This window comes from Plecotus auritus, assembly GCF_963455305.1.
Source record: "Plecotus auritus genome assembly, chromosome: 4".
Classification (NCBI taxonomy): Eukaryota; Metazoa; Chordata; class Mammalia; order Chiroptera; family Vespertilionidae; genus Plecotus; species Plecotus auritus.
The window spans coordinates 92677407-92704564 of NC_137775.1; the positions used below are offsets into that span (position 1 = coordinate 92677407).

At 40.2% G+C, this 27158-nt stretch overlaps 1 protein-coding gene across 1 annotated transcript in view; it reads right to left on the bottom strand.

Moving 5' to 3' along the window:
- LOC308246399 (adenylate cyclase type 10-like) overlaps positions 1–27158 on the bottom strand; it is a gene marked incomplete at its 5' end in the record, with an annotated part of 42724 nt that overhangs the window by 7786 nt on the left and 7780 nt on the right. Inside the window, 20 exons of the mRNA XM_080664597.1 lie at positions 304–476; positions 1912–2037; positions 2370–2589; positions 3786–3849; positions 6441–6770; positions 7612–7884; positions 10694–10822; positions 11499–11635; positions 12107–12378; positions 16154–16240; positions 17853–18042; positions 18204–18357; positions 19079–19134; positions 19614–19803; positions 19918–19994; positions 23561–23682; positions 24359–24550; positions 25118–25206; positions 25300–25390; positions 25686–25891. Of these exons, the coding sequence (XP_080520723.1) occupies positions 304–476; positions 1912–2037; positions 2370–2589; positions 3786–3849; positions 6441–6770; positions 7612–7884; positions 10694–10822; positions 11499–11635; positions 12107–12378; positions 16154–16240; positions 17853–18042; positions 18204–18357; positions 19079–19134; positions 19614–19803; positions 19918–19994; positions 23561–23682; positions 24359–24550; positions 25118–25206; positions 25300–25390; positions 25686–25891 (3178 nt within the window). The remainder of the gene's footprint in view (positions 1–303; positions 477–1911; positions 2038–2369; positions 2590–3785; positions 3850–6440; positions 6771–7611; positions 7885–10693; positions 10823–11498; positions 11636–12106; positions 12379–16153; positions 16241–17852; positions 18043–18203; positions 18358–19078; positions 19135–19613; positions 19804–19917; positions 19995–23560; positions 23683–24358; positions 24551–25117; positions 25207–25299; positions 25391–25685; positions 25892–27158) is intronic.

Sequence of the window (27158 nt, forward strand, 5' to 3'; positions counted from 1 at the left end):
GCAATTTTTATATCAGACAAATATTAAATTGCTACCTAGTTACATATCTGTATATCCATGAATGTACACACACACCCATCTTTACTATTTGGAAGAGACAGGGTAACACCACACTCCCAAAACAAAAGTCCTCATTCTGTTACATCTAATTGGCTAGGGAAATAAGGCAGAACTAGAACTGTCTGTGATGTGCTTAAAAAAAAAAAAGAATCTGAGGTCAATATGGCAAAACTCTAGGCTGCGTCCTACTTTAGTTTCTCTGTGGCCCTAAAGGGGACCAGCGCAACTTGGCCAGCTTCTCACTTCTCACTAGGGTTGTCTGCAGATTGGCTCAGGGAACAAGGATGCCAATATTTTTCCAGGAATGTTTGGAAAAGGACTCCAAACCAGGTCCAAGGGAAATTCTTTTTCAGCAGTCGGAGAGCTTGCCTAGCCAGTTTTTTGGCCAAGGTGATCTGTCCCATGTTGAAACAGACCTAGACATGGGAAAATAAGAAACAGTAATGCAAATGTGGGAAGAGCACCCTGGACAAGGTCCTTGATATAACAAACTGGCTCTTCTATTTTGGGATGTGCACTTAGGGCCAATGAGGTGCTTGAGTGAGTGTGTTGAGTTGGAACAGAGCCTGGCTACTCTATCAAGCACTAGTAGGGCCATGAGCAAATAAAGGAGAAAGTAGGGTTAAGGAGGAAGTACCCCCCACATTGTCAGTGAGCAGTAGAGGAAAGTTCTGATTTAGAAAGTGATGCTGCTAGACTGAGGTGGGATTGTCATTTGGGCATGGATTCAGATGCTGCGGAAAGCACCTGAAATATCACCTCACATATAAAGATACATAATACTGGGGAAGGGACACTGGAGAAGGGACACAGTGGCTAAGTGACAGGGTTGGGGAGATTTTCAACTATATGGTGTTTTTTTTCTTCTAGCTTTATTGAGTATATTAATGTGGGCAATGCGATTTTTTCTTTATTGAGATCTAACAACATATAACATTGTATTAGTTTCAGTTGTACATGATTCATTATATGTATATATTACAAAATAATTGCCAAAATAAGTTAATGTCCATCACCACATATAGTTACACATCTTCTTTTTCTTGTGATGAGAACTTTTGAGATCTACTTTCTTAGCAACTTTCAGTTATACATCACAGTTTTATTACACCCCATTACTAAGCAATTCACAGAAAAATCAATGACTAATAAACATGTAAAAATAATGTACCATATTAGTTAAGATAACTTTCATTTATATATTAGCAAGTTTTTAAAAGACTAATAGTATCTGATGTTGGTAAGGCTGTAAAGAAGTGTAAAAAACTCTAATTGATATGTTTTTGGTGAACAATTTGGCAATATATTTACTAAATGTAAAATCGTATCTTCTCCCTCACTACGTATTTCCACCTCTGAAAATGTCTTTTACAGAAACATTCTCACAAAAGGAGAAAGAGATATTTCCAAGAATATTCACCATACTGCACCTGAAGAATGGAATGGGTAAGTAAACTTTGATATATGCATACAGTGAAATACTTGGCAGCTACAACTGTGATTAGATGTACACCAATACACAAATATGTTCAATCTCCACTATTAAGAATAAAAGTCAGCTACAGAAGAGAATGAGGAATATGATTCTATTTTTAAAATAACAAAATAATAATGATATGACTGTGCATATAGCCAGATTATTAACTATGCTGGGGGTGGCATATGAAGGTTGTTTCACTTTTTACATATTGTATATTTTCATGTTTTGAATTTGTACACCTTTTATCATATCATGTTTATAACTGCACATACACAAACACACACCCCAAAAATCAAAGGGACTTTAAAAGAAATAATAGGGTAACCGTCAAGGAGAAATAACCCAAACTTCAAGGTCACCTTTACTCTCACCTCTGACCGAAGACGGCAGAAAGTGGCCTCCTCAAACTGACAGATCTTCACCTTGTGCTTTTTCAAAAACGAGAATGCAGAGGGCTGGCCCAGAAGACTGCTTGCCTTCCTCAAATAAAAGAAGGCCTCCAAACCAGACAAGGGATGGAGGAACTGAATTAGCATTCAGATGATGCTAGAGGTGAAGACTGGAGTAAGGATATGATGAGGGTCAAGATATGCACTTCAATCAGGTTGGATTTCGAGTTAGAAACGGAGAGCTGAACTGCACATGGTCGGGCAGGAGCAGGGCCGGCAGCTTGGTTTTCTCTCATTACCACAATCCCACTCATCTTTTCTCCTAAACACTTTCCAGGTCTTTTCTCGCTCCCACTTTCTCTCCAAGTAACTTAATATTAAGAAATCCAATCGAATCCCCTAAGTAAAAGGGCTCATCTCAGAAAGCAGAGCTTGCTCACCATGTAGTTATCTGACAGGTCCAAGGAGGCAGTGGCAGCCTCCAGCAGGTAATAAAACGCACAGGTGTTTTCTCCGATGACCAGGCAGTGCTGGGTGAGGGGCGAGAGCACTAACTTCAGGATTTCCTCACAGTGGCAGGGCTTTGTGGTCAGCAGGTCGTTCTCAGGGCTGGCCTGAGCCAGCTTCCTGCTCACTCGATCCAGGAACTCTTCCTCTGACCTTTGTGGAGAGAAGATGAAGAAATGAGAGTGGCCAGGTGCAGCCACTTTTGTCAGGCATTACCAGGACTCCAAGCCACTTTTCCTAGGAAGCTTTCCTTTATAACTCATTAATTCTATGTCTATTCTCCTCCTCCATCACTCTATAAGTTTTTAAAAGTCAGGGGCCTAATCTATAATGGCAAAGTCCTATTATAGATTTTTAAAAACCTAAAGCCAATCTAATACCTCACAAACTAAATGGAGAAACGACCACACCTGAAGAGTAATTTAACAATGTGTTAAATACAAACACAAAAGTGATAGAAAGCAATATGTAATAATACATTTATCTCTTAGCGTATTTGAACTTTGTCACAGCACATCTGAATTTATCTTATATACCACCACCATCTTATCTTGCAATAACCCTGTCATCCCAGCAGGCAAAAGTTACCACCGTTTTGCAGATGAAGAAACTGAGATTGAGAGAGCTTAAGTGACTTATATAGGGACTCAAAACTACTGGGGAAACCTAAACTAGAGCTCACCTCTCTGACTACTAGTCCAGTGCACTTTCCACAGGTACCATGAGTTCAAAAGAGATCAGGTCTTTCTGAGACGGAATGATCGAAAAAAGTGGGCACTGAGGAGGGCTTTGAAGGCTCGTGAACATTCTGATAAGTGGAAGGAGATGGAGGCCACTTAGTATTTTAAAAAAGGAGAATTGTGTGAGCCAGACACACAGGTGTGTGTGGAGGTGATTCATGTCAAATATGGATAGATTTATGTTTGAAAAGTAGGATATCAAGTTGAATAAGAGAGAGAAGACTACAGCATGGCTGGTGAACTCAAGGTAGGGACATCTAATATCAGTGGGACAGTCATTTAAAAAACAAAGGTAGATGGTTAGGAAATATAAGTTCATTTTAATATCAGCTGGGGTCAAAAATAATTGAGAAGGCAAATTTATAGCTGAACGAAAAAACCTGCTATGTGTACAATGCATTTGAGAGCTATTGGAAGTTTTTCTTAACCACTAAGAAATAATTTTTCTACAAAGAATCAAAAATTGCCTTTTGAGATCTCCATTAAGTTGAGTAGAGATTTGAGGTGGTTAGATGCCTTCCTGGTCTGCAGGTGAGGTGAGCCCAGTTTAGTGGTCAGCTGCGTCTCACTTTCTGCCCCCTCCAGCCCATTCTCAGCATCTCCATCTACCTGCAGGGTGCACTTGTGAAGGCCTCCCGACTTCTGGACAGTTTTGTCTGGAACTGAAAACTATCTATAGGGAGAAAAAGATGATTATCTTTAGTTACCAATGTTTGAATTAATTGAGGACATTTTAAATTCCTATTTTTCCTTTGCAGCTTAGTTCACAACATAATTTCCACACCCTCCCCATTATAATAACGATAAGTTTAGGTTTAATATTTGCCTGCACACAAAATTAGGATAATAGATTGCAAATTCCTCAAAGGCAACAATTTGTAATTCAAATGGTAACTCCTTTAGTTCTCAAACCTTCCACACCAGTTCTTAATTCCCAGGAGGTACTCACTATTGGTAAATAAAGAAATACAGAATGTATCCACTTGGTTTGATGGTTACTTCAAATAGTAGGAATCCCTGAAAATGTCGTGATTGGGTTTATGGACACAGCAGAGTGAACCACAAAACCTAAAACCTAGTGAGAAAATCACGAGAGCACATGATGCCACAGTCCACTAGAGTCTTGGTGGCCAGCAGGTTTTCAACCTTACTTAGTTGGCCTTCAACAGCCTCTATCCTCCAGATTTGACTCTTCCTTTACAGCCACCTTCTTCAAGATAAAAAAGCAAAGACTAGAAATACACTGGTAATGATGTTGACATCCTATATAATAAAAGCCTACTATGCTAAGTGTCCGGTCCACCAGTCAGCCGTTCAACTAACCAAAGCATAATATGCTAATGATATGCTAAGGCTGCTCAACTGCTTGCTATGACGTGCACTGACCACCAGGGGGCAGAGAGTCGACTGGTCGACCAGTTGCTATGATGTGCACTGACCATCAGGGGGCAGATGCTCCGACCAGTAGGTTAGCTTGCTGCTGGGATCCAGCCGATCAGGACTGAGCAAGATGGGCCGGACACGCCCTGGAGCCCTTCCACGGTCCCTCCCCGGCTGGCCAACCTCCGGCATCCCTCCTCGGCCCCAATCGTGCACCAGTGGGGTCCCTCAGCCTGGCCTGCGCCCTCTCACAATCTGGGACTCCTCAGAGGATGTTGGAGAGCTTTGGCCCGATCCCGCAGACCAGGCCGAGGGACCCCACTGGTGCACAAATTTGTGCACCAGGCCTCTAGTGTTACATATTAGGGTTAGGGCTCGGAAGCACGAGTGGTGGGATTGAAAAGAAGGGAGTCTAAGAGAACTGCTGTAGAGAGGACTTGCGTTAAATAAAAGTACCAGCTCTCTGATGTCAAATAATGTCAGGTAAGGATAAGGTAACTAAGAAACTGGAGTTTGGCAGCACTATGCGATGCACCTTCACCTTACAGCCTGTGTGAGCAGCACCCTCTCAATCTGTGCAGGACCTGTATGGCCATGCACAGAGGCCTCTTCTGGGTTTGGCTGTGCTGGGAAGGTCTGGAGCCTTTCTCATATAGATTGAACAGGCTGTCTAATCCAAAGCTGAAACTGACCTCTTCAAAACCAAGGCCACATAGGAAATGTGAATGATAGCATAATCTCATCATAATATCAGAGTAGGACACTCACTGTTATTGTCCTCTGCACCTCAGAAAGTGCAAAAGTACAAATGCTCATAGAGTTCATCAGTCAATGACCAATTTCTCCAAGTTACTGGCCTACCTTCACAGAGTCACCAGATGTTACAGCTAGAAGAGGTATTAGGATCATAGATCAAATCCTTCATTTTAGTCCTTTACCTCCAATACGTCACCATCTCTTTCATATCTCTCTCCCCTGCCAACACCAATACCAACTTTTCTTCTATCAAAGTAGAAAAAGAGAAGATTGGTTGGATCTTGATAGCTGTTTTCAACTATAGAAGAAGACACAACTCTGACAAATGGGTGAAGTTGCAAGAAGGTAGATTTCACACTGATGAAAGAAAAGACTTTCTAATAGCTGCTGGCAATTAAAAAGAATGTCCTGTAAGGTAAACGAACTGAAAATGTTAAAACAAAGATGCATGAACACTTATCTGAGACGTGGTAGAAGGGTTACAGGCTTTGGGGAACATCTGTCCACTAAACCAACCTTCTTTAAGTAGCTATGCTCCAAGTCTAACTTCTGGCAGTATCTCCTTTAAGGAAGAGTCTTCTTCTACTCATTCCTTGGGCTGGCTAACGGCCCCTTCTCTAGGTACCCACCCCCTATGTATGCCATTTTCATCTCCTTTTCCATGTTGGAATTCTCTATATGTCTGTATCACCCCCAAAACTGATCATTTTAGGGACCAAGGCTCATTCATTTTGTATTCTTAACTGCATCTGATACACACGGACTCCATTTATGTGTGCTGAGTGGAATAATTATAACAATAAAAAACAATAATTAAGATGTATGTGTACTAACCATGTGCCTGGCACAACAACCCTATAAAATGATATTGCTATTTTTCTCAATTAACTGAGGTTAAGGAATTTACCAAAAATTACCCCAGATTGCCAACACAAACAAGTATGACCTCTAAAGTTCCTTTTAACTCAGAGATTATACTTTTCTTATCTCTGGTACTTCAGGGATAAATGGCTCTTTCCACCTATTTTCCTACCTTAATGTGATTTTACCTTTTGGATGAAGAGATCTGAGCTTATGAATAAAGAGAGGTGCCGTCCATATATCCTCTTTCTGACCCCCTGGGATTACCTTGGGGAGAAGGCAGCTGTAATCTGTCTGTGATCACTTGTGTTAACACCGAGCCAGTATCCTTGTAACTGCAGAATCGGGATGTCCCTCTGGAGCTCTTGACAGAACAGATGGCAAAACGGTGGAAGGGGACAAAGTCCCCGCCCTGGCAACTCCCACAGCGGCAGGCCAAGTCTCGGAGAAAGCAGGCACATTCAAGATGCAGGGCTCTCTGTTGTGCCTTGGGCCACAGCTCCCAAGCAGCTTCCCGTAATAGAGGCACTTCAAATTCTAGCACCTCAGGTTGAGGTAGGAATAGTTCCTTTTTTTGCCTGAGAGAAGAGCCAGCATCTGAAATATAGAAAAATCTAAGTGAGAGCCTCCATTAAAGTCCTTGCATGCTACCATGTAGCAAACTCCTAAGCACCTGCTGCTAATTTTAAAGAAATTTCATTTACAATTCCCATTCGCCTACTTTGTATAAAGAATTTTACACAAATCTGAGAGTGATATTGACCATATCTAGTACAAAGTACCATGGTGAAGAAATGATCAGGGGTACAGAAGTACACTTGGATAGATTTCTTAGTTGTTTCTCCTAAAATGAGCCTTTGTATTACAAATTATTATAAACATCAAATCATCTGAAATGCTGTTCAAACACAAGGCCCCAACATATTTCAAAGTAAAAAGAAAATTATTTGTGGATTATATGTAATTTGAGTATTTTATGTCACAAGTTTATTCTTTCATGTAGAGAATTTGAGAATACCTGTTTCAGTATCACATATATTTATCTTCTTGGTGAATTTCTAAAATTAGAAATAGTTTATCCTTCTTTCTTATTATTTCTACCTAGAAGCCAATAAAGGATTATGGTAATATTTTCTGAACCAAAAATTAAAACATAAATACTTGACACATGGTGCTAACAACGAGTTAGAATTCTTGAAATTAAGACAATTCTGAAGAAAATACAAGCTATTCATTCACTATAACCATGGTTCCTTCATGATAAAAATAATTATTTTCCCATTTCTTAGTTATAAGCTTTACGAGTCTGAGGCCCTTGATATATGATATTGATGCTCTTTCTCAACACAGATTCCATCCCCACTCCAACTACTCCCTCCCAATTCCCACCCAAGGCTCTCTGTTCAGGCTTGAGAACAAGGGACTAGCTTTTCCTCACCTGACTTTTTCTTTCCCTCTTTGTTTTTTTCAATAATCTCAACAGAAAAGGTCATTGATATTGGCTCAGCAGGAAGCTCCTGGCTCTCGTTGCACCAGCGGAGCACGTGTATATCCACAAGAGCTCTCAGCACCTTCAGTAGCTTATGTTTATCCCAGCCAGGCAGCAGGTGCTGCAGCAGATCTATGTGGAAGGAGTGACCAATGACTGCAGCACACTTAACCAGCAACTGTTCTTCTGGGCTCAATTGATCCAATTGGTTTACAGCTATTTCTAGAGGGGAAAAAAATCAGCAATGAACAAGCTTTCTACAACATATAATGCATTATGTTGATAATCTGTTCATTTAAAAAAATATAAAGGCTAGTTTTTTGTCTACCCTTTCTTCACTCAGCCAAACCTCATCAGAGAGCCTTATTTCCATGTCCTCATTTGTTCTCATGTTCAACCAACAATAATCAAATTTTCACCACATCACTTAAACTCTTCAACCATGGTCACCAAAACCCTTTGTTGGTAAAACCAAAGGTATGCCCTGAATCATTCAGCTAAACTAATAATTCTTCCCATTTTCATGTTTAATAAATACTCAGACGTTTTCTTCTTACTTTGGAATAAACATGGAGGCCAGATTTCCTGGTCCCAGAACTCTAATAATTATAAAGATGCTAATTAACTCTAAACATTAGAGTAAATCTCTCCATATTATGACCCATATATTAAAGCAGTTGTATTGAACCAGTAAGTCACCAAGCCAAAAATCTTGGAATAATTCTAAACTTTTTTCTTTCCCTCACAACCAACTGGTCACCCACTTATCCTCCTTCTAAAGGTTTTTGCATGTTTCCTCCTAAACAATTTTAGTATAAAAAGTCATTTTTACTAGGACCACTATACTACCCTGTTTTGAACATCTCCAACTACCCCTCATTCTTATCCCAATAACATATTAGCTATTGGCAGAGTTATACACTTAAAGTACAAATGTAATCATGTCAATCTCCTCTTTAAATACTTTTTAAAAATATATATTTTTTATTGATTTCAGAGAGAAAGGGAGAGGGAGAGATAGAAACATCAATGATGAGAGAAGCATTGATCAACTGCCTCCTGTACACCCCCTACTGGGGATGGAGCCTGCAAACCAGGTATGTGCCCTTGATTGGAATCGAACCTGGGACCCTTCAGTCTGCAGGCCGATGCTCTATCCACTGAGCCAAACTGGCTAGGGCTCCTTTTTAAATACTTTTATAATTTATGTGGCCTTTCACAATATAGCTTTAGCCTTTCATTTAGATCAGGGGAATGTCTGGCCGAGGGCTATATAAGGCCTGCAAAATCATTTGGTAGTAGGCTAGTTTTTAAGTTGGAAATTTTGTATGGCCTACAAATTATGTTATAAATATACAAATGGCCCATGACAGAAAAAAGGTTCCCTACCCCTGATTTAGACCAAGGCTTTGCAGACTGAGCTATTAATTTTAGCTTATGAGCTAACAAATCCTTTTCTCTTCTCTGTGGACAGTGCTGACCTTGGATTAACTTCCCAGCACTTTCCCAGGATCCTGACAAATGGCATCTGAATTACCAGGTAACGTTGCTTACACTAAAAATGACCCCTGATTGGAAGCTGAATTTGGATTAAGAAAATTGAAGAAGCTATAAACACCAGGGGTAAACCACAGCTTTGGGCTTCCTTGAGGGTAGTAAATCTTTAACAGGTCATGTCCCTTGCAGGGCCTGGAAGTTATGCGTAAGGGGCTGTTAAAGAGATACCAGTTTTTAGCTGGGGCATGGGGCTTATATGCACCCATCCATCGTGATCTCATTCCATCACACCTAAGCTATTCCTTGGGGCTCCAGAGAGTAGCAGTGGAAACTGCTGTGAGGACTCTCACTGAAGAAAACTACTCGCTGCTGTTCTGCTAGCATGCTGTACTTCCTGACTTGGTCCTTCTATGTTAGTAAAGCCATTGCCAAGTGTGGCCTATCATAGCTATAGGAGTATAAACTGTCTACAAGGACTTAAAAACCTCCAGAATAGCTTATAAAAGTGGACATTCATTGAATATTTATAATGTACCATGATTTATTTCATTTGATTCTTAACTAACTCCATGAAGTAGGTAGAAGCTATTACCCTCATTTAAGTGATGAGAAAACTAAGACTTACATAAGTCAATTAATTTATCTAAGGTTCCACAGTCAGTCAGTGGAGGAGCCAACGGTACTCAGATTTTTTTGACTCCAGAGTCCTGGCTCTTAACTATCATGCTATTTCATATGTATGTCTCATATTCTCAGCAAGACCATCCTTGACTTGAAGGTATGTTTATTCATTATCATATCCCTCCAGAGGGCTTCATATAGTACACTGCCCACCAAACACTTGAATATTAAAAGAAAAACTCATCTCTAAAAAGAAAAACATCCCTGTCTAATTATGCCTACCTAATTCTTTATAAGTCATTATAAACTTACTTTGCACTCTTTTTATTAAACTCCTGCTATGTGCGTAACACTGTCTCGTCACTAGCACCAGTTTCTTAAATTTCAGCAGCATTTTCTCCCTTGCTTATTGTTTCCTCCAGCACAGGAATATGCACAAAGAGGACAAGCTTTTATTAAACAACTAAAAAACGTTTTCAGGTCATTAGTCAGCCCCAAAGAAAACAATTGGCTCACTTAAGTACACCATTACTCAAGTAGCATTACAATTATTTAAGGGGCTCTTTGGGTAGTGTCAGAACTTCTTTCTGGAAGGCAGGTTTCTTTTTTTTTAGAAGAAAATAAAACTAGTGCCTGGCTGGTGTGGCTCAGTGGGTGAGCTTCAACCTATGAACCAGGAGGTCATGGGCTCAATCCCCAGTGGGGGGCATGCAGGAGGCAGCCAATCAATGATTCTCTCTCATCACTGATGTTTCAATCTCTCTCTCCCTCTCCCTTCCTCTATGAAATCAATAAAAATATTTTAAAAAATGAAACTAGCATCATGATAAGAGACCTATACTCAGTCATCCACAAAATTAGTAATTGCAATGACATTTGTTACTGGTTCATTTGAGTTTTTTGAGGAACGTGCCTTTTAACGATGGTGGGAGAAGCACTGTATCCAAGTTCACCTCATCCTTGACTGTGCAGACATACAATTTCTGGTCTTCTTCAGAGATGACAGGAGAAATACTATACATTGTGGATTTCATGGCATTGGCTGTAGGGAGGGAACACTATGACTGAGGAAAGCACCATGCTCAGTGACTGCAGTTTTAAAGGCACAAAAATGCAAGAATTTAGTCAAGAAACTGAAAGGATGAAGGTGAATGGAGCATATCACGTTTTAAGTGGCTTACCCCACCCATCCTGCCTGTTCTCTACTTTTTTCTTAGAAACTAACATTTTCTGCACCATGTGGTATCTGACATTCTCACTCTTCCTGTTTACCTGCCAATAGCCCTTCTTCTATTATACCACAATTCTAGGATGTCTTTCTAGATTTACACATTCTTCCTTTCCTCCTCTCCTACCCTCCTCCCTTCTCCCATTTCCCCCATCCAACTCCTCAAGTCATACTTCTCTATGTAATGTGCAATTCTCTACTGAACTCTCATGTTTAGAAATCCTCTCTAGTGGACTATCATGCTTATCGGCCCCATTTTTCCTATTCCCACCTCCTATGCTGCTAAAAAAGGAACTATAGTAGATTGATTGACTCAAGTTATCTGAGGCAGGTATTCAGTATTTTCACCATAGTTTCATATTATTTGTATAACTCACTTAGCTAGGGAGGCCTAATCTTACCTATAATCTCAGCAGAGAATAGGTATATACCTTATAAGGGCTGGGAGATGCAGCTGGACAAGGTTAGAACCCTGGGAAGCTCAGCTTACCTGAGAGGGTTTCCCACTTGCTGTTCTCCTCCTCTCCCTTTTGTAGGTCATGAAAGAGTAATATGTCCTTAGAGAGAAGGTCCCGACATAGAACCTTACAGTAGAGGGGGTTTCCCAAGCACCTGCGAAGAAGGTAGCTGTAGAGAGGTAAGTACGGGATTGCTAACTAAAGATGCTCACTTGAAGAGAGCCACGCATAAAGGTATTTCATAATAGGAATATTTCTTCTTTTGTTGAAGTCAGCTCTCGATATTTAATAACAGAGGGAAGCAGCAACCCAGAAATGTAAACAAAATTCTGATGGCTTTGAAAGTTATATTGGCAGTAACTTTTCTTTTTTAACTATTTTGCTTCTATTGATGTTAAAAGGGACTAATGTTCCCTTGCTAAATGGCCTGGCAGAAACTGGCCTGACCACATATAACTGACACATTAAGCAAGCCATCCAAGTCCTATCTGTCCTGTGAAAACCTGGTGGATAGCCCACGGAAGTAGCCTCTTACTGGCTTACGAGGACTGTCTACCCTCATATCTAGTCTTGGGTCTCATCATGGTTACTAATGCCATTCCTCCCTTAATGAAGTGCCCAGCTAGTTCCAGCCACTCACATCTGCAGCTCTTGGGGGATGCTCACCGCCCCTAGTTCCCAACATGCCATTTTCAATAGTGAGTTTGCTGCTAACTTCGAAATGGGCTTCAGCATAGCCTGAGGGCTCTGCAGGACGTGCTGGGCCGCACCACACAGGGTGGAGGTAGGCATCAATGTCATCACCATGATGATGGGCACACTGGAGAGTAATGTTCCCAAAAACTCCCAGGAAGCTGCATCCATATGCTGGGCCTCGTCAATGAGAAAAATCAGTGGTGTTTCCCTCACTGCCTGGAAATAACAGCAAAGAGACAATGACAACATCTGATTAGAAATGAAGTCACCTGACTTGCAAATCTACCATGAATTTCTCAATAATTTAAATAAAATGTCAATACAGCCTGGGGTTTTCAGAGTAAAATGTAACTTAAGTCCAGGTAGTATTTTACTTTATAAATACAAAATACAGCCTGTATATCTAAATTCTAAAGAAATGTACTGAGTTCCTTTGGACAAGAAAATACTCTAACAAAAAAAAAAAGCATAAAAATATTCTTCAAATGAAACTTAAAGCTTTCAAATATTTCCTTGTGCAAAGGGAATTCATAATTCTTTAAACCAGTTATTTCCAAACCAGGCTGCAAATCAGAATTTCCTGGGAGTGCTTGCTAAAACTACCTATTTCCAGGCCCCACTCGTGTAGACTTTTAAAAAATGTATTTGGTTTTATCCACATTCCCCACTTAAAGAAGTGCCCACATTCCCCACTGCCACATATAACCATTTTAATGTGTTTATCATTTAACCTTTCATTTGTATGTTGTTTTTGTAAATGTGCATAGTTGTTTTGTCAAGAATATTGTTTTTATATAAATGGCACTATAGTACAGATTCATTGTTTCTCTTTATTAAGGACTGTTTTTAAGATCACTCTGTGTTGCTATGTTTTCATCTCTTCCCTTACTTCTAACTTCCGCAATATAGTCCACAGTGTTCATCTACCGTGTTTCCCCGAAAATAAAACATCCTCCGAAAATAAGACCTACTTACAGGTTTCCTTCTGAGTGAAATATAAGGCATCCCCCGAAAATAAGGCCCCCAGGCTCTGTCTCAGAATGAAAATTAATTTATCATAAACTGGTCGCTAGGGCCGCCCCGACTGGCATCTAGCAACCAGTGACGTTATGCGGAGTCCTGACGTCACTGCTGTGTGGAGGTGGAGCGGAGGTCGGAGTGAGCGGTGAGCACGGGGCGGGAGAGAGGAGGAGACTTTTGCAGATGCGTGTAGAAGAACAGGAGGATTAGAGCAGACGGGACGCGGCGAAGGTGGTGAGTGCTGGTCTGTCTCTGGTGACACTACCTGATGCTCGCGGCCGCCTTCATGATGACTGAAGGTTTTCAGTCAGTGGCAGACCCTGTTCCAGCCCAGATCCAGGCCCCAGCAATCCCAGTGACAGTCCCCAGGCAGGCCCCAGGGGGTAAATGTCTGATAAAGGGGTAAGGGGGATGTCTGGTGAAGGTGTTCAGTGGCACAGGGGTGGGGGGGGGGATCACTTAAAATGACACAGGAGGATCAGAGGGGGCAATCAAAATGACACAGGAGGATCAGAGGGGACAATCAAAATGACACAGGAGGATCAGAGGAGACAATCAAAATGACACAGGAGGATCAAAAGGGGTTACTAAAATGGTAATCACCCCTCTGATTCTCCTGTGCCATTTTGATTCCCCCCTCTGATCCCCCCTGTGTCATTTTGAGTGATCCCCCTCCCCCCACCTTGATACCTCAATTCCTTTTTTTTACCCCTAGAAATGAGCACAAAAAGAAAAAGCCACTCCGTGGAGTACAAGAAAGGAATCGTGGAAGACTCTTGGGGCCAAAATCTTACTGCTTTCTGCAAAGAGAAGATGTTGAGTATCCGATTGGTCCAAAAATGGCAAGCAGAGTATGGTAACCTCATTGAACAAGTGGACAAGGGAAATGCTAAAAAGCGCAAGTGTGGATCAGGTCGGCAACCATTATTTTCCGAGCTGGAAGACCTGATCTGTGAATGGGTTGTTGACAGGAGAGCAAAGGCTTTGGTTGTGAATAGGGCTCAGATTCAAGAATTTGCCCTTGCAATGGCACCACAGTTTGACACAGCCCCCGAAGACTTCAAAGCATCACAACACTGGCTGGATAATTTCCTTCAGCGAAGTGAACTGTCTTTAAGAAGATCTACAACATTGTTTAGGTTGGAAGATACTCAAGTTATTAAGCGAGCACTTGCATTCAAGTCCTTTATTGATGATGCTGACTTCTCTAAATACAATCTTTCCAACATGATTGCTATGGATGAAACTGCAGTGTTTATGGGCCAATCATCTCAAACAACAATTGAACAGTGGGGTGCCTCCTTAGCGTACATTCCCTCCACTGCTTACAAAAGTGCACGTGTTTCCTGTATTTTGGCAATTCGTCTGGATGGCACTAAAATCCCACCTTTAATCATTTCTAAGGGCAAGAAGGAAAAGATTGAACGTGTTTTGGGCATTTTTATTCTTGAAACTGAAAAAGCCTGGGCCACACAAGCAGTTATAAGGAAGTGGGTTGATTTAATGCTGCCGCTTGTTATGCGAGGGAGCCAAAGAGGTCTGCTAGTCTGGGATGCAGCCAGCACTCACCGCGCTAAAGACATGAAGACATTTCTTCAAGAAAGAAAAATAGATCAGCCAAAACCGGTTTGGCTCAGTGGATAGAGCGTCAGCCTGCGGACTGAAAGGTCCCGGGTTCGATTCCGGTCAAGGGCATGTAACTTGGTTGCGGGCACACCCCCAGTAGGAGGTGTGTAAGAGGCAGCTGATCAATGTTTCTCTCTCATCGATGTTTCTGACTATCTATCCTTCTTCCTTCCTCTCTGTAAAAAATCAATAAAATATATTTAAAAAAAAAAAAAAGAAAATAGATCAGATAATGATTCCCGCAGGAATGACGGCCTATCTCCAGACTCTTGATATTGCAATAAACAAGCCATTCAAAGACAATTTGCGCATGGAAATTAATGACTACATTGAAAATAGAATGGAGAGAAATCAGCGTGGAAACTTTGTGAAACCTAAACTGTAAGAAGTTGTGACTTGGGTGAAGAATTCATGGGAGAAAATCACTGACAGTTGCATTGCAAATGCACTGCGAGCAGGCTACCTTGACAAGAAGTACTCATTTAAAGACAGTGCTATTGCTAAACATGAGAGATTTGGTCCACTGATTCTGAAAGAAATGGAGTCACAAGAAATTCACCAGGAAATTCAGGAATTGGATTGTTATGATGATGTTCCAGAAGATGATGACATGATTGTCATTGAATAAATGAGTAAATTCTTGATACTGTAGGATTCACAGTTTGTCTGGTTTGTGTTGACAACTACCATACTACCGTACTGTATACAGGTAATAAATTTCCTTTATTTTCATTTAACAATAAATGTGTACCGTATTCTTCTTCATGGAAAAATAAGACATCTCCTGAAAATAAGACCTAGCGTGTCTTTGGGGGCAGAAATTAATATAAGACACTATCTTATTTTCGGGGAAACAGGGTATGAGTTCATGCCAATGTCTCCTTAGCCTCTACAAACAAACAATGCAATAAACAGACTCCTTGGGATATAAATCCAGGAGTGGAATTGCTGGGTCTAGAGAATGCATGTTCTTAAAATTTGACTTGTTACTTCTAGATTGCTTTCCAGAATAGCTATATCACAGTTCAGCTCTTATAGATCCTATAATTCTGGGAGGGGGTCCAAGTATCTGTATTTTTAATATCTATCCACCTGCATTTACAACCCACTGTTTTAAATCAAGTTGTTAAAATTTCATTAAGAAACAGGATAAGAAAAAAAGCAAAGACCTTTATTGTGTGCTGTGCTATATGATGGATTCAAAGTTAAAAATAGATACAATGAAGATATCAACAAATAGGCAGGCCAAGAAATGCCTAAATCAAGGTGTGAGGTGGCTAGATTAAAATGAGCATAAGCCATCTCCACATATTGGGAGTTAATGGTATGTAGCAAAAGTACCCACCTCCTGTAGCACTTGAAAAAAACACTCTTTAATCTTCTTTTGTCTGGTCAGGTCATCCATGTGTGAAACTTCGAAGGATAAGGGAAACTGAGCAGAAAAATTATTCATATATTAGCATTCAAAATGACAATCTAATAAAAATATACAGATTCTCAAAATGGAATAAAAAATTATTCTATTTTTGAGTGAGAATGGGTTTATACAGTATTGGGTATAGTGTTACAAACACCAATATATAGTTCAGAGGGTACATATTGGTAGTTAGAGAGAGATATCGCCTTTCCATACCAGACTCCAGCAAACTCTTAAAGGGTCATGACTAAGGAATAAATGATAGGTCGGACTAGTAATGTCACTTTGGACAGCTCCAGTACTCCAGTTATTCCAAGTATACCAGGTTGAATGTGTGCATGAGACTTGTCAGAAACAACTGCAACAGACATCACCTAACATTGTTCCCTGTGCAAGGCTAAGGCACATTAGTTACCATGGACCTGAGGACCAAAGTGGGGTTACTCCTTAATCACTTTGGCATGGCCAGAGCCAGAGCCCTAGGCAAGGCCTGTCTTAAGACAGGGCTATGCTGAGGGATTGAACAGATTTTAGTTTTCTCTATTTTCCATTAAATATAACACCTTGAAGGCTGGGTAGATTAGAAAAAGTGATGGAGGATGAAAAAATGGAATTGTGGACCAGGGAATTCTTAGCCTACTCTCTATTGGGTACTACATGCACCCTGGTCCACTGGAAGCCTTTGAGATTCATATGCTGGTTCAAGTGACATCCTCCATGGCCAGGGAAAAGAAAGATAGGCTTAAAGAGCAATACTTGCAAACTGACTAGAGAAGACATGGAGACAATTGCTGGGAATGCTCAACTGGTCAGGATCATCTTGATGGATTTAGCACTTTCACATTTACAATGCAACCTCTTATATACCATCTCCTTTAAAATCCATGCAAAAACCCTATAAGTACGGAACTCATTTTCACAGGTAAAAAAACTGAAGCTCAGTGAGCCTAAGTGATTTGTGCCAGGACATACAACTAGCAAGTGTCAGTGTCAATCCCAGAATTCACTCTCCTCAAAAAGGAGAAAGCCTGGGTCTTGCTGTTAAAAGGGTTTCAAACCTCACCTCCACCGTTGCTAACTATGTGTTCTTAGCCCATATCCAATATAATAAAAGCCTAATATGCTAAGTGTCTGGTAGTCTGGTTGGCCACTCAACCAATCAAAGTGTAATATGCTAATGATATGCTAAGGCCTCTCAACTGCTCTCTATGACATGCACTGACCACCAGGGGGCAGAAAGTCGACTGGTTGACCAGTCGCTATGACGTGCACTGACCACCAGAGGGCAGATGCTCCGACCAGTTGGTTAGCTTGCTGCTGGGGTCCGGCTGATCAGGACTGAGCCAGATGGGCCTGACACACCTTGGAGCCCTCTCACAGTCCCTCCCTGGCTGGCCAACCTCCCGCACCTGCCCCAGCCCCAAACATACACCTGTGCAGTCCTTCAGCCTGGCCTGTGCCCTCTCGCAATCCGGGACCCCTCGTGGGATGCAAGAGAGCCATTTTCAGCCCAATCCCGCAGGCCAGGCAGAGGGACCCCACTGGTGCATGAATTCATGTACCGGGCCTCTAGTATATATATATATAACATCCGTAATCCAATTCAGAAAGCCACTGCATTCCTTACCTTTACAAAGAAGAGGTCATTAAAAAGGCAGTGAAGTGGTTCCTCCACTTTGCCACAAAGCTGTTTATGCAGGCACTCTTGCCGGTAAAAGGCTGGGCATGTATCAATCTCAAAGAAGATGGCCATGAGGGTCTGGATGGCATAGAAGTGTTGCTTGGAATCTGCTTCCTTCAGCTTCAAGGACAACACCCTGGGGAATGTTACTATGGTCACAGGGAGGCCATTGACCCATGGAGAGGTTAGTCTCTCTACCAGCCCAAGGATGTGGAATCTAATGACACAAGAGTCTCACCAACAAAGGAAAGGAGCCCCAAGAGAAGTACACATCAGGTCAGAAGCAGGTGTCTTTACCTGTGTTCTTCTTTCTGAGCCAGCAAGTTTATTTCAGCCAACAGCTGACTTTTTCCATAGCCCTTTCCACCTTCATACAGAACTGCTTGTCCCTTCTTCTGGTGCAAACATCCCTGCTGTGCCATTTGGAAGGCTTCTAGTTCTTTCTCCCGGTCTGTAGAGAGACAGGGAGCACCTAACACTCCTGTGCTTTTTAGTAGACTCAATTTATTTGAATTAATTTGCAAAATAAGTCTCAGAATGCCGTTTCTTCCCCAGAATTCTTGGCAGAATCCCATTCTTTGGTGAAGCTTCACATATCTTACCAGAAAATGAACTTTGGCCTCTACAGATGTGTGCTGGGCATGGTGGTTTGCTCCAGAGTCTAAGTAATGACATTCTGGACAATTAGGTACCACATGGATATGTCTTAGATTTTGTAAAAATTTCTATAATAACAATTTTTAATAAAAGTCCATCATTGCTATGTAAAGATAATGAACTATCTAATATACACAGATAAAAGACATATAAAGATAGAGAATTTACAGTGTAAGTGGCAATAGTCTTGGTGCTATCTTCACTGTCTAAGGATGAAGAATTTCCCTCTAAAGGTGAGCCACAACAAGCTGGTCAGATCTCAACAGCTGAACTCTGACTTACACAGATTCTTACTAAATGTTGGTACTTCTCAGGCAAAGCGATAGGACTCCCCCTGAAATTTAAACACTCAATATGGAAAAGAAATGGCAAGTCCTCTTCAAAACGAACATAAAGGCACTAAGAAGGCTGCTTTCTATTTCTGATGCATCTTAGAAGCATTTAATCTTGAAAAATTTTTAATCACAATCACCGTCTATAGCTGAAAAATATACAATTTAAGATAGAAAACTCACCTAACAAAGGGTGATTTTTATTTCTCACTCTGATCAAATGTCTCTTCCCAAACATGCTAGGACAAAAGACAAAGGGAAATGTGTCTATTAAAAATAGATTGGGATAGATAGATGATATACCTCCAATTAATAGAGGAAAAATTGTCCTCAGACATAAGTATTTTCAGATAACTCAAGAGATACAGAGTTACGTAAAAAAGCATTTTTTAAAAATTTGGCAGAAGGGAGAAAGAAGTATTATTGATTGTTCTAGGTTCAGGGAAGTATGAAGTACAGAAAGAAAAAATAACACCTAGATTAATGACCTATTGCTATTCTCTTCCTGTTGGATAACAAGTTCACTGAGGAATTAGCGAAGAGCTCAACATAAAAGCTGAGGATCTCAGAAACAAAGCCCTTCTCTTATGTCTCTTATTTCAGCAGGTCGGTACTAGAAGCATCTTTCTTTCTAATGTCATACAATCAAACACTGATTACTCCTATGCCCTAATTCTGTAAAAGAGATGGGAATGAACTATTACATAATGACACTCACATACATCTTCTATGCCCAAGATATTCATACGTCTTCCCAGGGTTGGAGATATTTTTCATCATTTTCTCTGGGAGTTTCTTGAAGTTGTAAGCAGGTAGCATGGATCTTAGATATGTTACCTCATCACAAGACACCAAACCTGGATAAGCAGTTATCATTCTGGCCACAAGGCTCACTTTCGGGCCAATAACTGTGTCAAGGAGACAGAAAAAAAAAGAAAAAAAAAGGATGCAGAGTTTTTGGATCACCTCCTCCATCTTTACCCCCTAAGTCAGAGAACTAACAGTCCAGTGTCCTATTCTACCTGTAAATTCATGTCTTGCTACTGCCCCAACCACGCCACAGAATACTGGTCCATTGGTGATACTGATGGAAACAAGCCTGGGGATCAGAAAAGCAACAACACAGTCAGAAGCCTCCAGGTCAGGCACTAGATTGGCCATTACTCAGATCCAGAAGATAGTTTTAGAGTTCAGAATGAAAAAGGCCAGAGGCTGCTGTCAGTCTACATCACATGATGGGTATAAAATAATGAATATTAGAGAAATAACCAAAAGGAACAGAATGGATCCCCCTACTCCAGGAGTTTTAGTTGGGGAGTAATTATTAGTAAAATGGCTAAAATACTTTATATCTGTCAGATACTTTATATATGCTTTTTGAAGTTCTTTCAAATTGATTACCTTGTCTGATCCTTTAAGGGATAATTAACAACAAACATGTGAAGTATATAGGGCAGATATTTGGACCCCATTTGACCACCACCACCACCACCAACAACAACAACTAAAAGTTAATTCACCTTCCCAGAGTTACACTGCAAAAGTCACCAGTAGAATTAGAATGAGAACCCAGGCCTTCTGACTCCTAGACCAATATTATTTCCACTATACCACACTGCCTCAGATAAAACCTGAAAGTTAAATAGATCAACTGATGTCAGAACTGGGTTAATGGATCAAATAATGCTAGAATGTCAGAGTAAAGGAATAACCAAAACATCAGGCTGCTGACGGAAGGCTTCCTGAAGCAAATTAGACTTTGGGATAAACATTTTAAAAAATAAGTAATATTTTTTTCATTCATTCATACATGTATACATTCATCCATTTAATAGGCATTGAGGAGTATGTACAGTACCAAGCATTGGGCTGGGTGTTTATGCAATATGAACTTGTTCAAGAATACCCTTCCCTGGAGAAGTTCAATCTGAGGAGTAGAGTGACAGGGATTGAGGAAGGAGAAAAGACATAATTAAAAAAGACAAATACTACATATTAGAGATCAATACAGCAAATTAACAGAGCAAACAGAAGGAAGCATTAACTGGAGAGTAAAAAAAAAGTATTTCATAAAGGAGAGGACATATGATTGGATCTTGAAAGTTGAAGTACTGCCAAAATGGGACAGCAGCATTCTGTCTAGTGGGAAAGGCATAGACTTTGAAGAATCTGGTGTGCTTCTGCAAAACTAAATAGTTCAAGAAGGCTAGAGTGTAATAGTTCAAGAGTAGGGAAAGGTGAAGGGAGAAGTGGTCCTGCCTAGTCCATGGATGGAAAAGTACTGGAAATATGAATTATTTTAAGGGAGGGCATATACTCTTCTAGGCGAGCAAAGATTCAAAGGTGGCAATGAACAGAGAATAAGTAGATTTACTTGACTGACGTAAAAATTTCCTGTGAGAAGTAACAAGATATGTGGATGGAGAAAGAGAGTGCAGTGAGCATAGTTTTAAGTTAAATATACAAATAAATAATTTTCAGTTGTTCATAGGACATGAATTGTAACAACAATCCTAACATTATTGTCTCCTGAGACATTAAAATTCTCTTGCAGAATTTACCGGAATGACAGATTTGAAGACTCTTACCATTCATTCACTGGGCCAACTTCCCAGGGCAAATAAAAGAGACACTCAAGACAAGAACCAGGCAGTTGGTTCTGCAGTCATAACAAGATAAAAACCTTATAATATTTCATCATGCTTCTTTTGTTTAAAATGCCTTTCCCCACTTTCTCCACATACTAAACTCCTTTTATTCCCAATCTGGCTCAAACTTATTTCTATAGTTGTGACTTCTCTGGAATCTCTGGTGAGAATTAACTATTTCTTTCCATAGCACTTTGTTGCAGCTCCTACAGCATTTTATTCCTACAGTTAAATTTCATTGTATTAAGGAGAATGGTTTACTTAGCTGAGGTAGTGCCTTATTTCTCTTTATGTCCATCAAACCTAGCACAATGAATGACTCATAGTCGTGTTCAACCAATGCTTGTTGAATGAATATAGTTATGCATGCAAGAAACTCAGCTATTAACAAGACAATGATAATTAAACAAATAACACTTTTCTCCCTTGGTTACTTCTTATTTCTTTCTATTGTACTTTATGATCCCCCTTGTTCTTCCTGGCAGTCCATGTTCCTTCCTTCTCTATTAAAAATGTTTTTGCCCTGCAGGTGTGGCTCAGTGGTTGAGCATCGACTTATGAAACAGGAAGTCATGGTTAAATTCCTGGTCAGGGCACATGCTCAGGTTGCAGGCTGGATTCTCAGTAGGCGGTGTGCAGGAGGCAGCAGATCAATGATTCTCTCTCATCATTGATGTTTCTGTATCTCTCTCCCTCTTCCTTTCTCTCTGAAATAAAGTTATGTTAAAAAATGTTCTTCCTTGATGAAGAATATGTTCTTTCTTCAATATATAAATATATAGGTCAATGCAAAATTCAAGAGCAGAACAGACCAGCAATGATGAGATGGCCCAGCACACCCATAGTGGAGATAAGATTTGAAAGGAGGCTGTAGAAGTATCTGTAGACCCCACCATGCCTAAAAGAAGTGCCAACACATATCTGGTCATGGGCTAAGAGTCTGAGTATATAAGAAGCAACTGTAGCATCTTTTTTATCTGTAAAATAAGGAGTTGGATTAGATAATGTAAATTTCAGTACTAACATTCTATGAGTATGCCTCTACAATTATATCACATTAGTAATATATTTTTTGGAGAGTATTTATATTTTATAAGAGGCAGTTGTGGGGTAATGAAAATGACAGAATTTGAGGACAGAAGATCTGGGTTTCATTACCAGCTCTGCTATATGCTAATAATTTCTCTTCTGTGGTCTTAGTTTCCTCATGTATAAAGACAGAGAAAAATTTTCACACTGGTATCATATATTACAGTATTCTATAAAATTTAAAGCATTATATAAATATGTAACATAATTTTATTTACCTTGATTAAGTATGGCAAGCAAACAATCTTTGACTCAATGCTAACATTAGATATAACTATTTTTCAAATTCATTCATGTATACACTTTCCCCATAGTTTTCTAGTGGGAAAAAGATGTCATTTGAAAAATTCCAACTAACCTTGTCATAGTGCAACTAGTGGGAAAATAGAATTTTCTATTAATTAGGACTAGGAGTTTATAGAAGGTGGGAAGGTGAGGTGAATGTAGAGGAGGGTGATCATATCAGAGTGAATTCTAGAAAACTTAATGGGTCTGGGAAAGACCAAGAGTGAAAGCCAGAAGAAGAGCATTAACCAGCTGTGATTCCTTCCCCTCCCTAGTAGGTAGACAGACAATCTTTGTTCTGCATTCTCTCCACATACATATATACTATTTGTATTATACTAATGTACACATTTGCTTGTTCCTTTGCAGTGTTCTTCAATCTTGCTATGTGCATTCTGTTCCTTCCCCTCTCCCACCCCACTGGATGGAAATGTATCTTCATTTACTCTGGGTATCTAGGACACTGTTCTGTAACTAGTGATTTCTTAATAGATTTTGTTTTCTGACTTCCCTTAGCATGTTCCCTCCCCTTTAGGAAGATTGTGGATGTCCTCAAACCCTGCTACTTGTCACAGCCTCCTACCATGCCCGAAGAGCCCCCTGGGGCCTGAGGAGCTCCTCTCTGCCCCACCTTCCTCCTCACTTGGTCTCAGTAAGATTCTCCCAGCAGAAGTTGAAGATGCTGACAGAGCTTTCCAGGGCATGTGCACACTCATCTGGCTTCTTATCCCCAGGAAGGCCAAACACACAGAGGAACATGCACCCCTGGGACAGAACAAGAAAGAAAAGAGAGTTTAACTGGGGAAGGAATGTGGCTTGCCGCAAATGAACCAACTTCCCTGAATAAAGCCAGGTCTTTTCTGGTCTTCTGTTAGGAATATAGGATTCTATAAGATTCCTGAAATGAATGCTCTAAGCCACACCAACATGGAGATTTTAAGAAGAAATAAAATCCTAATTTAACTAACTATTCAAAGAATTAAAATTTAAAACATAAGAAAATTTAATGGCAAGAACTTCAAAAATTCAATCTCTAGTGCATACTTTGAGCTAAATCTATGTGGTCCCATTTTCTTCACCTATAATGTCAAGTATTGAAACAACTCTTTTTCAAGCTCCCTAATTATCTAAGAAAGATCTGATTACATCTACTCTACTAGTAGAGTCAGAAGAAGATTCTTTATGCTTTCACAAGGATTTTTCAACAAGAAATGAATAAAAAAGGATATAGAGAGTAACCCTTGATTTCTCTGACAATTAACTAGAACATTCCATTCTTTGACTATTATTAGTTGAAGTTTTAACGTAAAATAGCTTGTTGCAAAATCAGTAGCAGGGAATATAACTTATGCCTGTGTTATGTGAGAGGCAAACTGGTCATACAAGACTATTATTTTTCACTCACCTCTAATGCTTATGGCTCAGGTTCCCTTGTACTTACTTTCTCAAACATAAAGATCTGGCTCAGCTGGCCACCCCCTTTCTCTATGACTGTGGAGATGTATAATGCAGCCTCCTGGATAAGATGACACAAATGCAACATCCATCCTGTCTTGTGAAATTCTAGGCTGACCAAAACCATAGTCACGGTACGAAATTCAGATATATACTCCGTAGGTTGGCCTTCGTCAATCTACAAAGACAGTGAGTTACCCTGCCTGTATTGTCAACTGCCAGTATCATGTTTAGGAATTTTAATTCTACATTCTGTGGGGAGTAGGACAAAATAAGTTAAGGGTATCAGACCAAATCTTAAAAGAAAATTCAGGTTTGAGAGATATATAAGATATACAAACCAGTACACTTGGAATGAAAACGGTTTGACTTCAAACCTAATTCACTGCTGAAACTTGTTAAGCTTTTATATTTTCTAAGAGTTAGTTTGATATTTCCAATTCCATTAATCATTACATATGTTTATATATACACACTTAGCCAACACATATTAATTAACCAAGTATATACTTACTCTATACCCTGCTATACAGTATATTAGTTTCTTGAGGAACAAACTGAAAAACAAATATGGTTTTTACTTTCTAGGATTGAGAAATCTAGTTAAAATTATAAGATAAGTCATCACAGTAATTGGTGCAGGAGACAAACTGAATCAGTGCAAATATGACATCACATATAAATGTACACTGTCTACACAAACACATGCACAGTCTACACGATGACTCAAGAACTAGAAAATAACCTTCTTCAAAAGGTTTTTCATTATGTGCTTCCGCAGAGTTTGCTCAAGTGCAGAGTCTGGATCCAATTCCAGGGCAGTTCTTAGAGTATCTGAGAAAAGGAAAACAAATGAAATGTCTCCAGCCATGTTGAAAATTAATCTATAAAATTTTGGGCTTGGGTAGAAAGAACAAAGTAACTTACTAGCACTTGTCCGGTAAAGTGGCAGATAATTGAGGCACTTGTCAAAATGCTCATCAAAATCAAATGGGTCAGTGATCCGCATATCTCTTAACTATAGAAAGAAAACTGCTCAATTCTGTGCCCACCCATCAACTGAATTACCTTTGGTTCCTTAACATAGGGGCTGAGGATGCCCTCTCCTTTGTTTATTATTTATCCTTTTAGCCTTAATGTTCTGCGGAACATCATCTATCTTTCTGGGGAAATATCACCCACCTCCCTCCAAAATAGAGTTGCAATGATGGTTGTTTTGGTTAGGCAATATGTGACCACCACCAGAGCACTGCCTGCCATGTGCAGTAGAAAGGCCTTTGCAGAATGTGCAATGGATGGTGCCAGCTTCCTACCTTCACAGCTTCATCCTCCTTCATGATTTCCACTTCAAACATGTACTGCTCACACAGTGTCCAGCAGTTCCAGGACAAGACAATCTCATTTGCCTGAGCCAAACGCTGAGCTAACTGGACATCATCTACATCCCGCCCAATCACCAAGAGGTACTGTCGTTGCTCATCTCCAACAATAACCTGGGAAATCCGACCTGCAGACAGACCTATCCAGAAAAAAGGAGACAAGTGGTGAATAGCCAAACTCAATTGAATATACAAAGGGAGGGGTCTGGAATCGTCACACTGCTCTCTGCATCATGCCAATCTTGTTATTGCCCATAGTTGCAGAAATATTAGGTGAGCTCAACTTGAAAAATAATACCTTGCCTCAGATTTCTTTCTGTCTCAAACACAACTAGAGACAGACACTCAAACAACTCAGAGGTGTATGGGGAAAGAAACAAGAGATCCTAGGCTTCTAAGAGTCTTGTCTCTAAATTGCTCTTCTAATGGACAACTAGGGCCTACTGGCAGAGACCTAATGGTTACGCTCAGACACTGCTGTCACAGTGACCATACCATCCCTCCTCACATGTAACCAGGGCTGATGAATAATCAATATTTTAACAGACATGGGCTAAGTCACCTAATCCAACTAAAAACAAGGGGAAAATGGCAGAGACATGTGCTTTTGGCCAAGATGGAAAACATGTAGTGAATTTATCACAATGTTCAGAACTAATAAATTGGAAAAAATACACAACATAATTTTCAAGATACTGGGATATCAGGTAGGAAAACAATGATGCCTGAGAAATGGGAAAACAAGATGAACCCTCTGATACCCCAACTACTGTCAAGTTTCCAGGACACATCTCAGGGAGTGGAAACCCAGGTGCAGCCCAGAAGACTCCCTGAGTTGGAGACAAAGCTAGGAGTCTGAGTAGGGCCAGGTGGCTAAAGGTAATGGGCACTGTGACTACTGATGAAGAACTCCAGCAATCTGTACAGGGTCCCTCGAGCTTTTAGCTGAGTACTAGTAAGTACATCAATGTGAAGAAACCACCTGAGGCCTGGGAAAGAATCACCTGAAAAGATTAGAAGGAACAATCCCCGATATCACACAGGGCTGGGAATAGTTCCTGTTCCCACTGGCCAGAGTGTCAAACTTAGTAATTCTCTGGACATTGAAGGGGCTTGCCTCAGGAATGGGGCCAAACTAGCCCTAGACTAAACACAACTCTGGTCCCATCCAACAAAGTTTAAAAGTGAAACCTGAAAGGATCAAGCTACCCACATCTCAGAATGAAGTTCAAGAATATTATGGCAATATTTTATAGATCTAGCACTCAACAAGGTATAATTCACAATGCAAGGTATAATCCAAGTTACCAGACATGCAACTTTTTGGATAATATGATCCACAGTGAGAAAAAAAATCTATCAATCAAACATAACCCAGAATAACACAAACGAAAATTAGTAGACAAG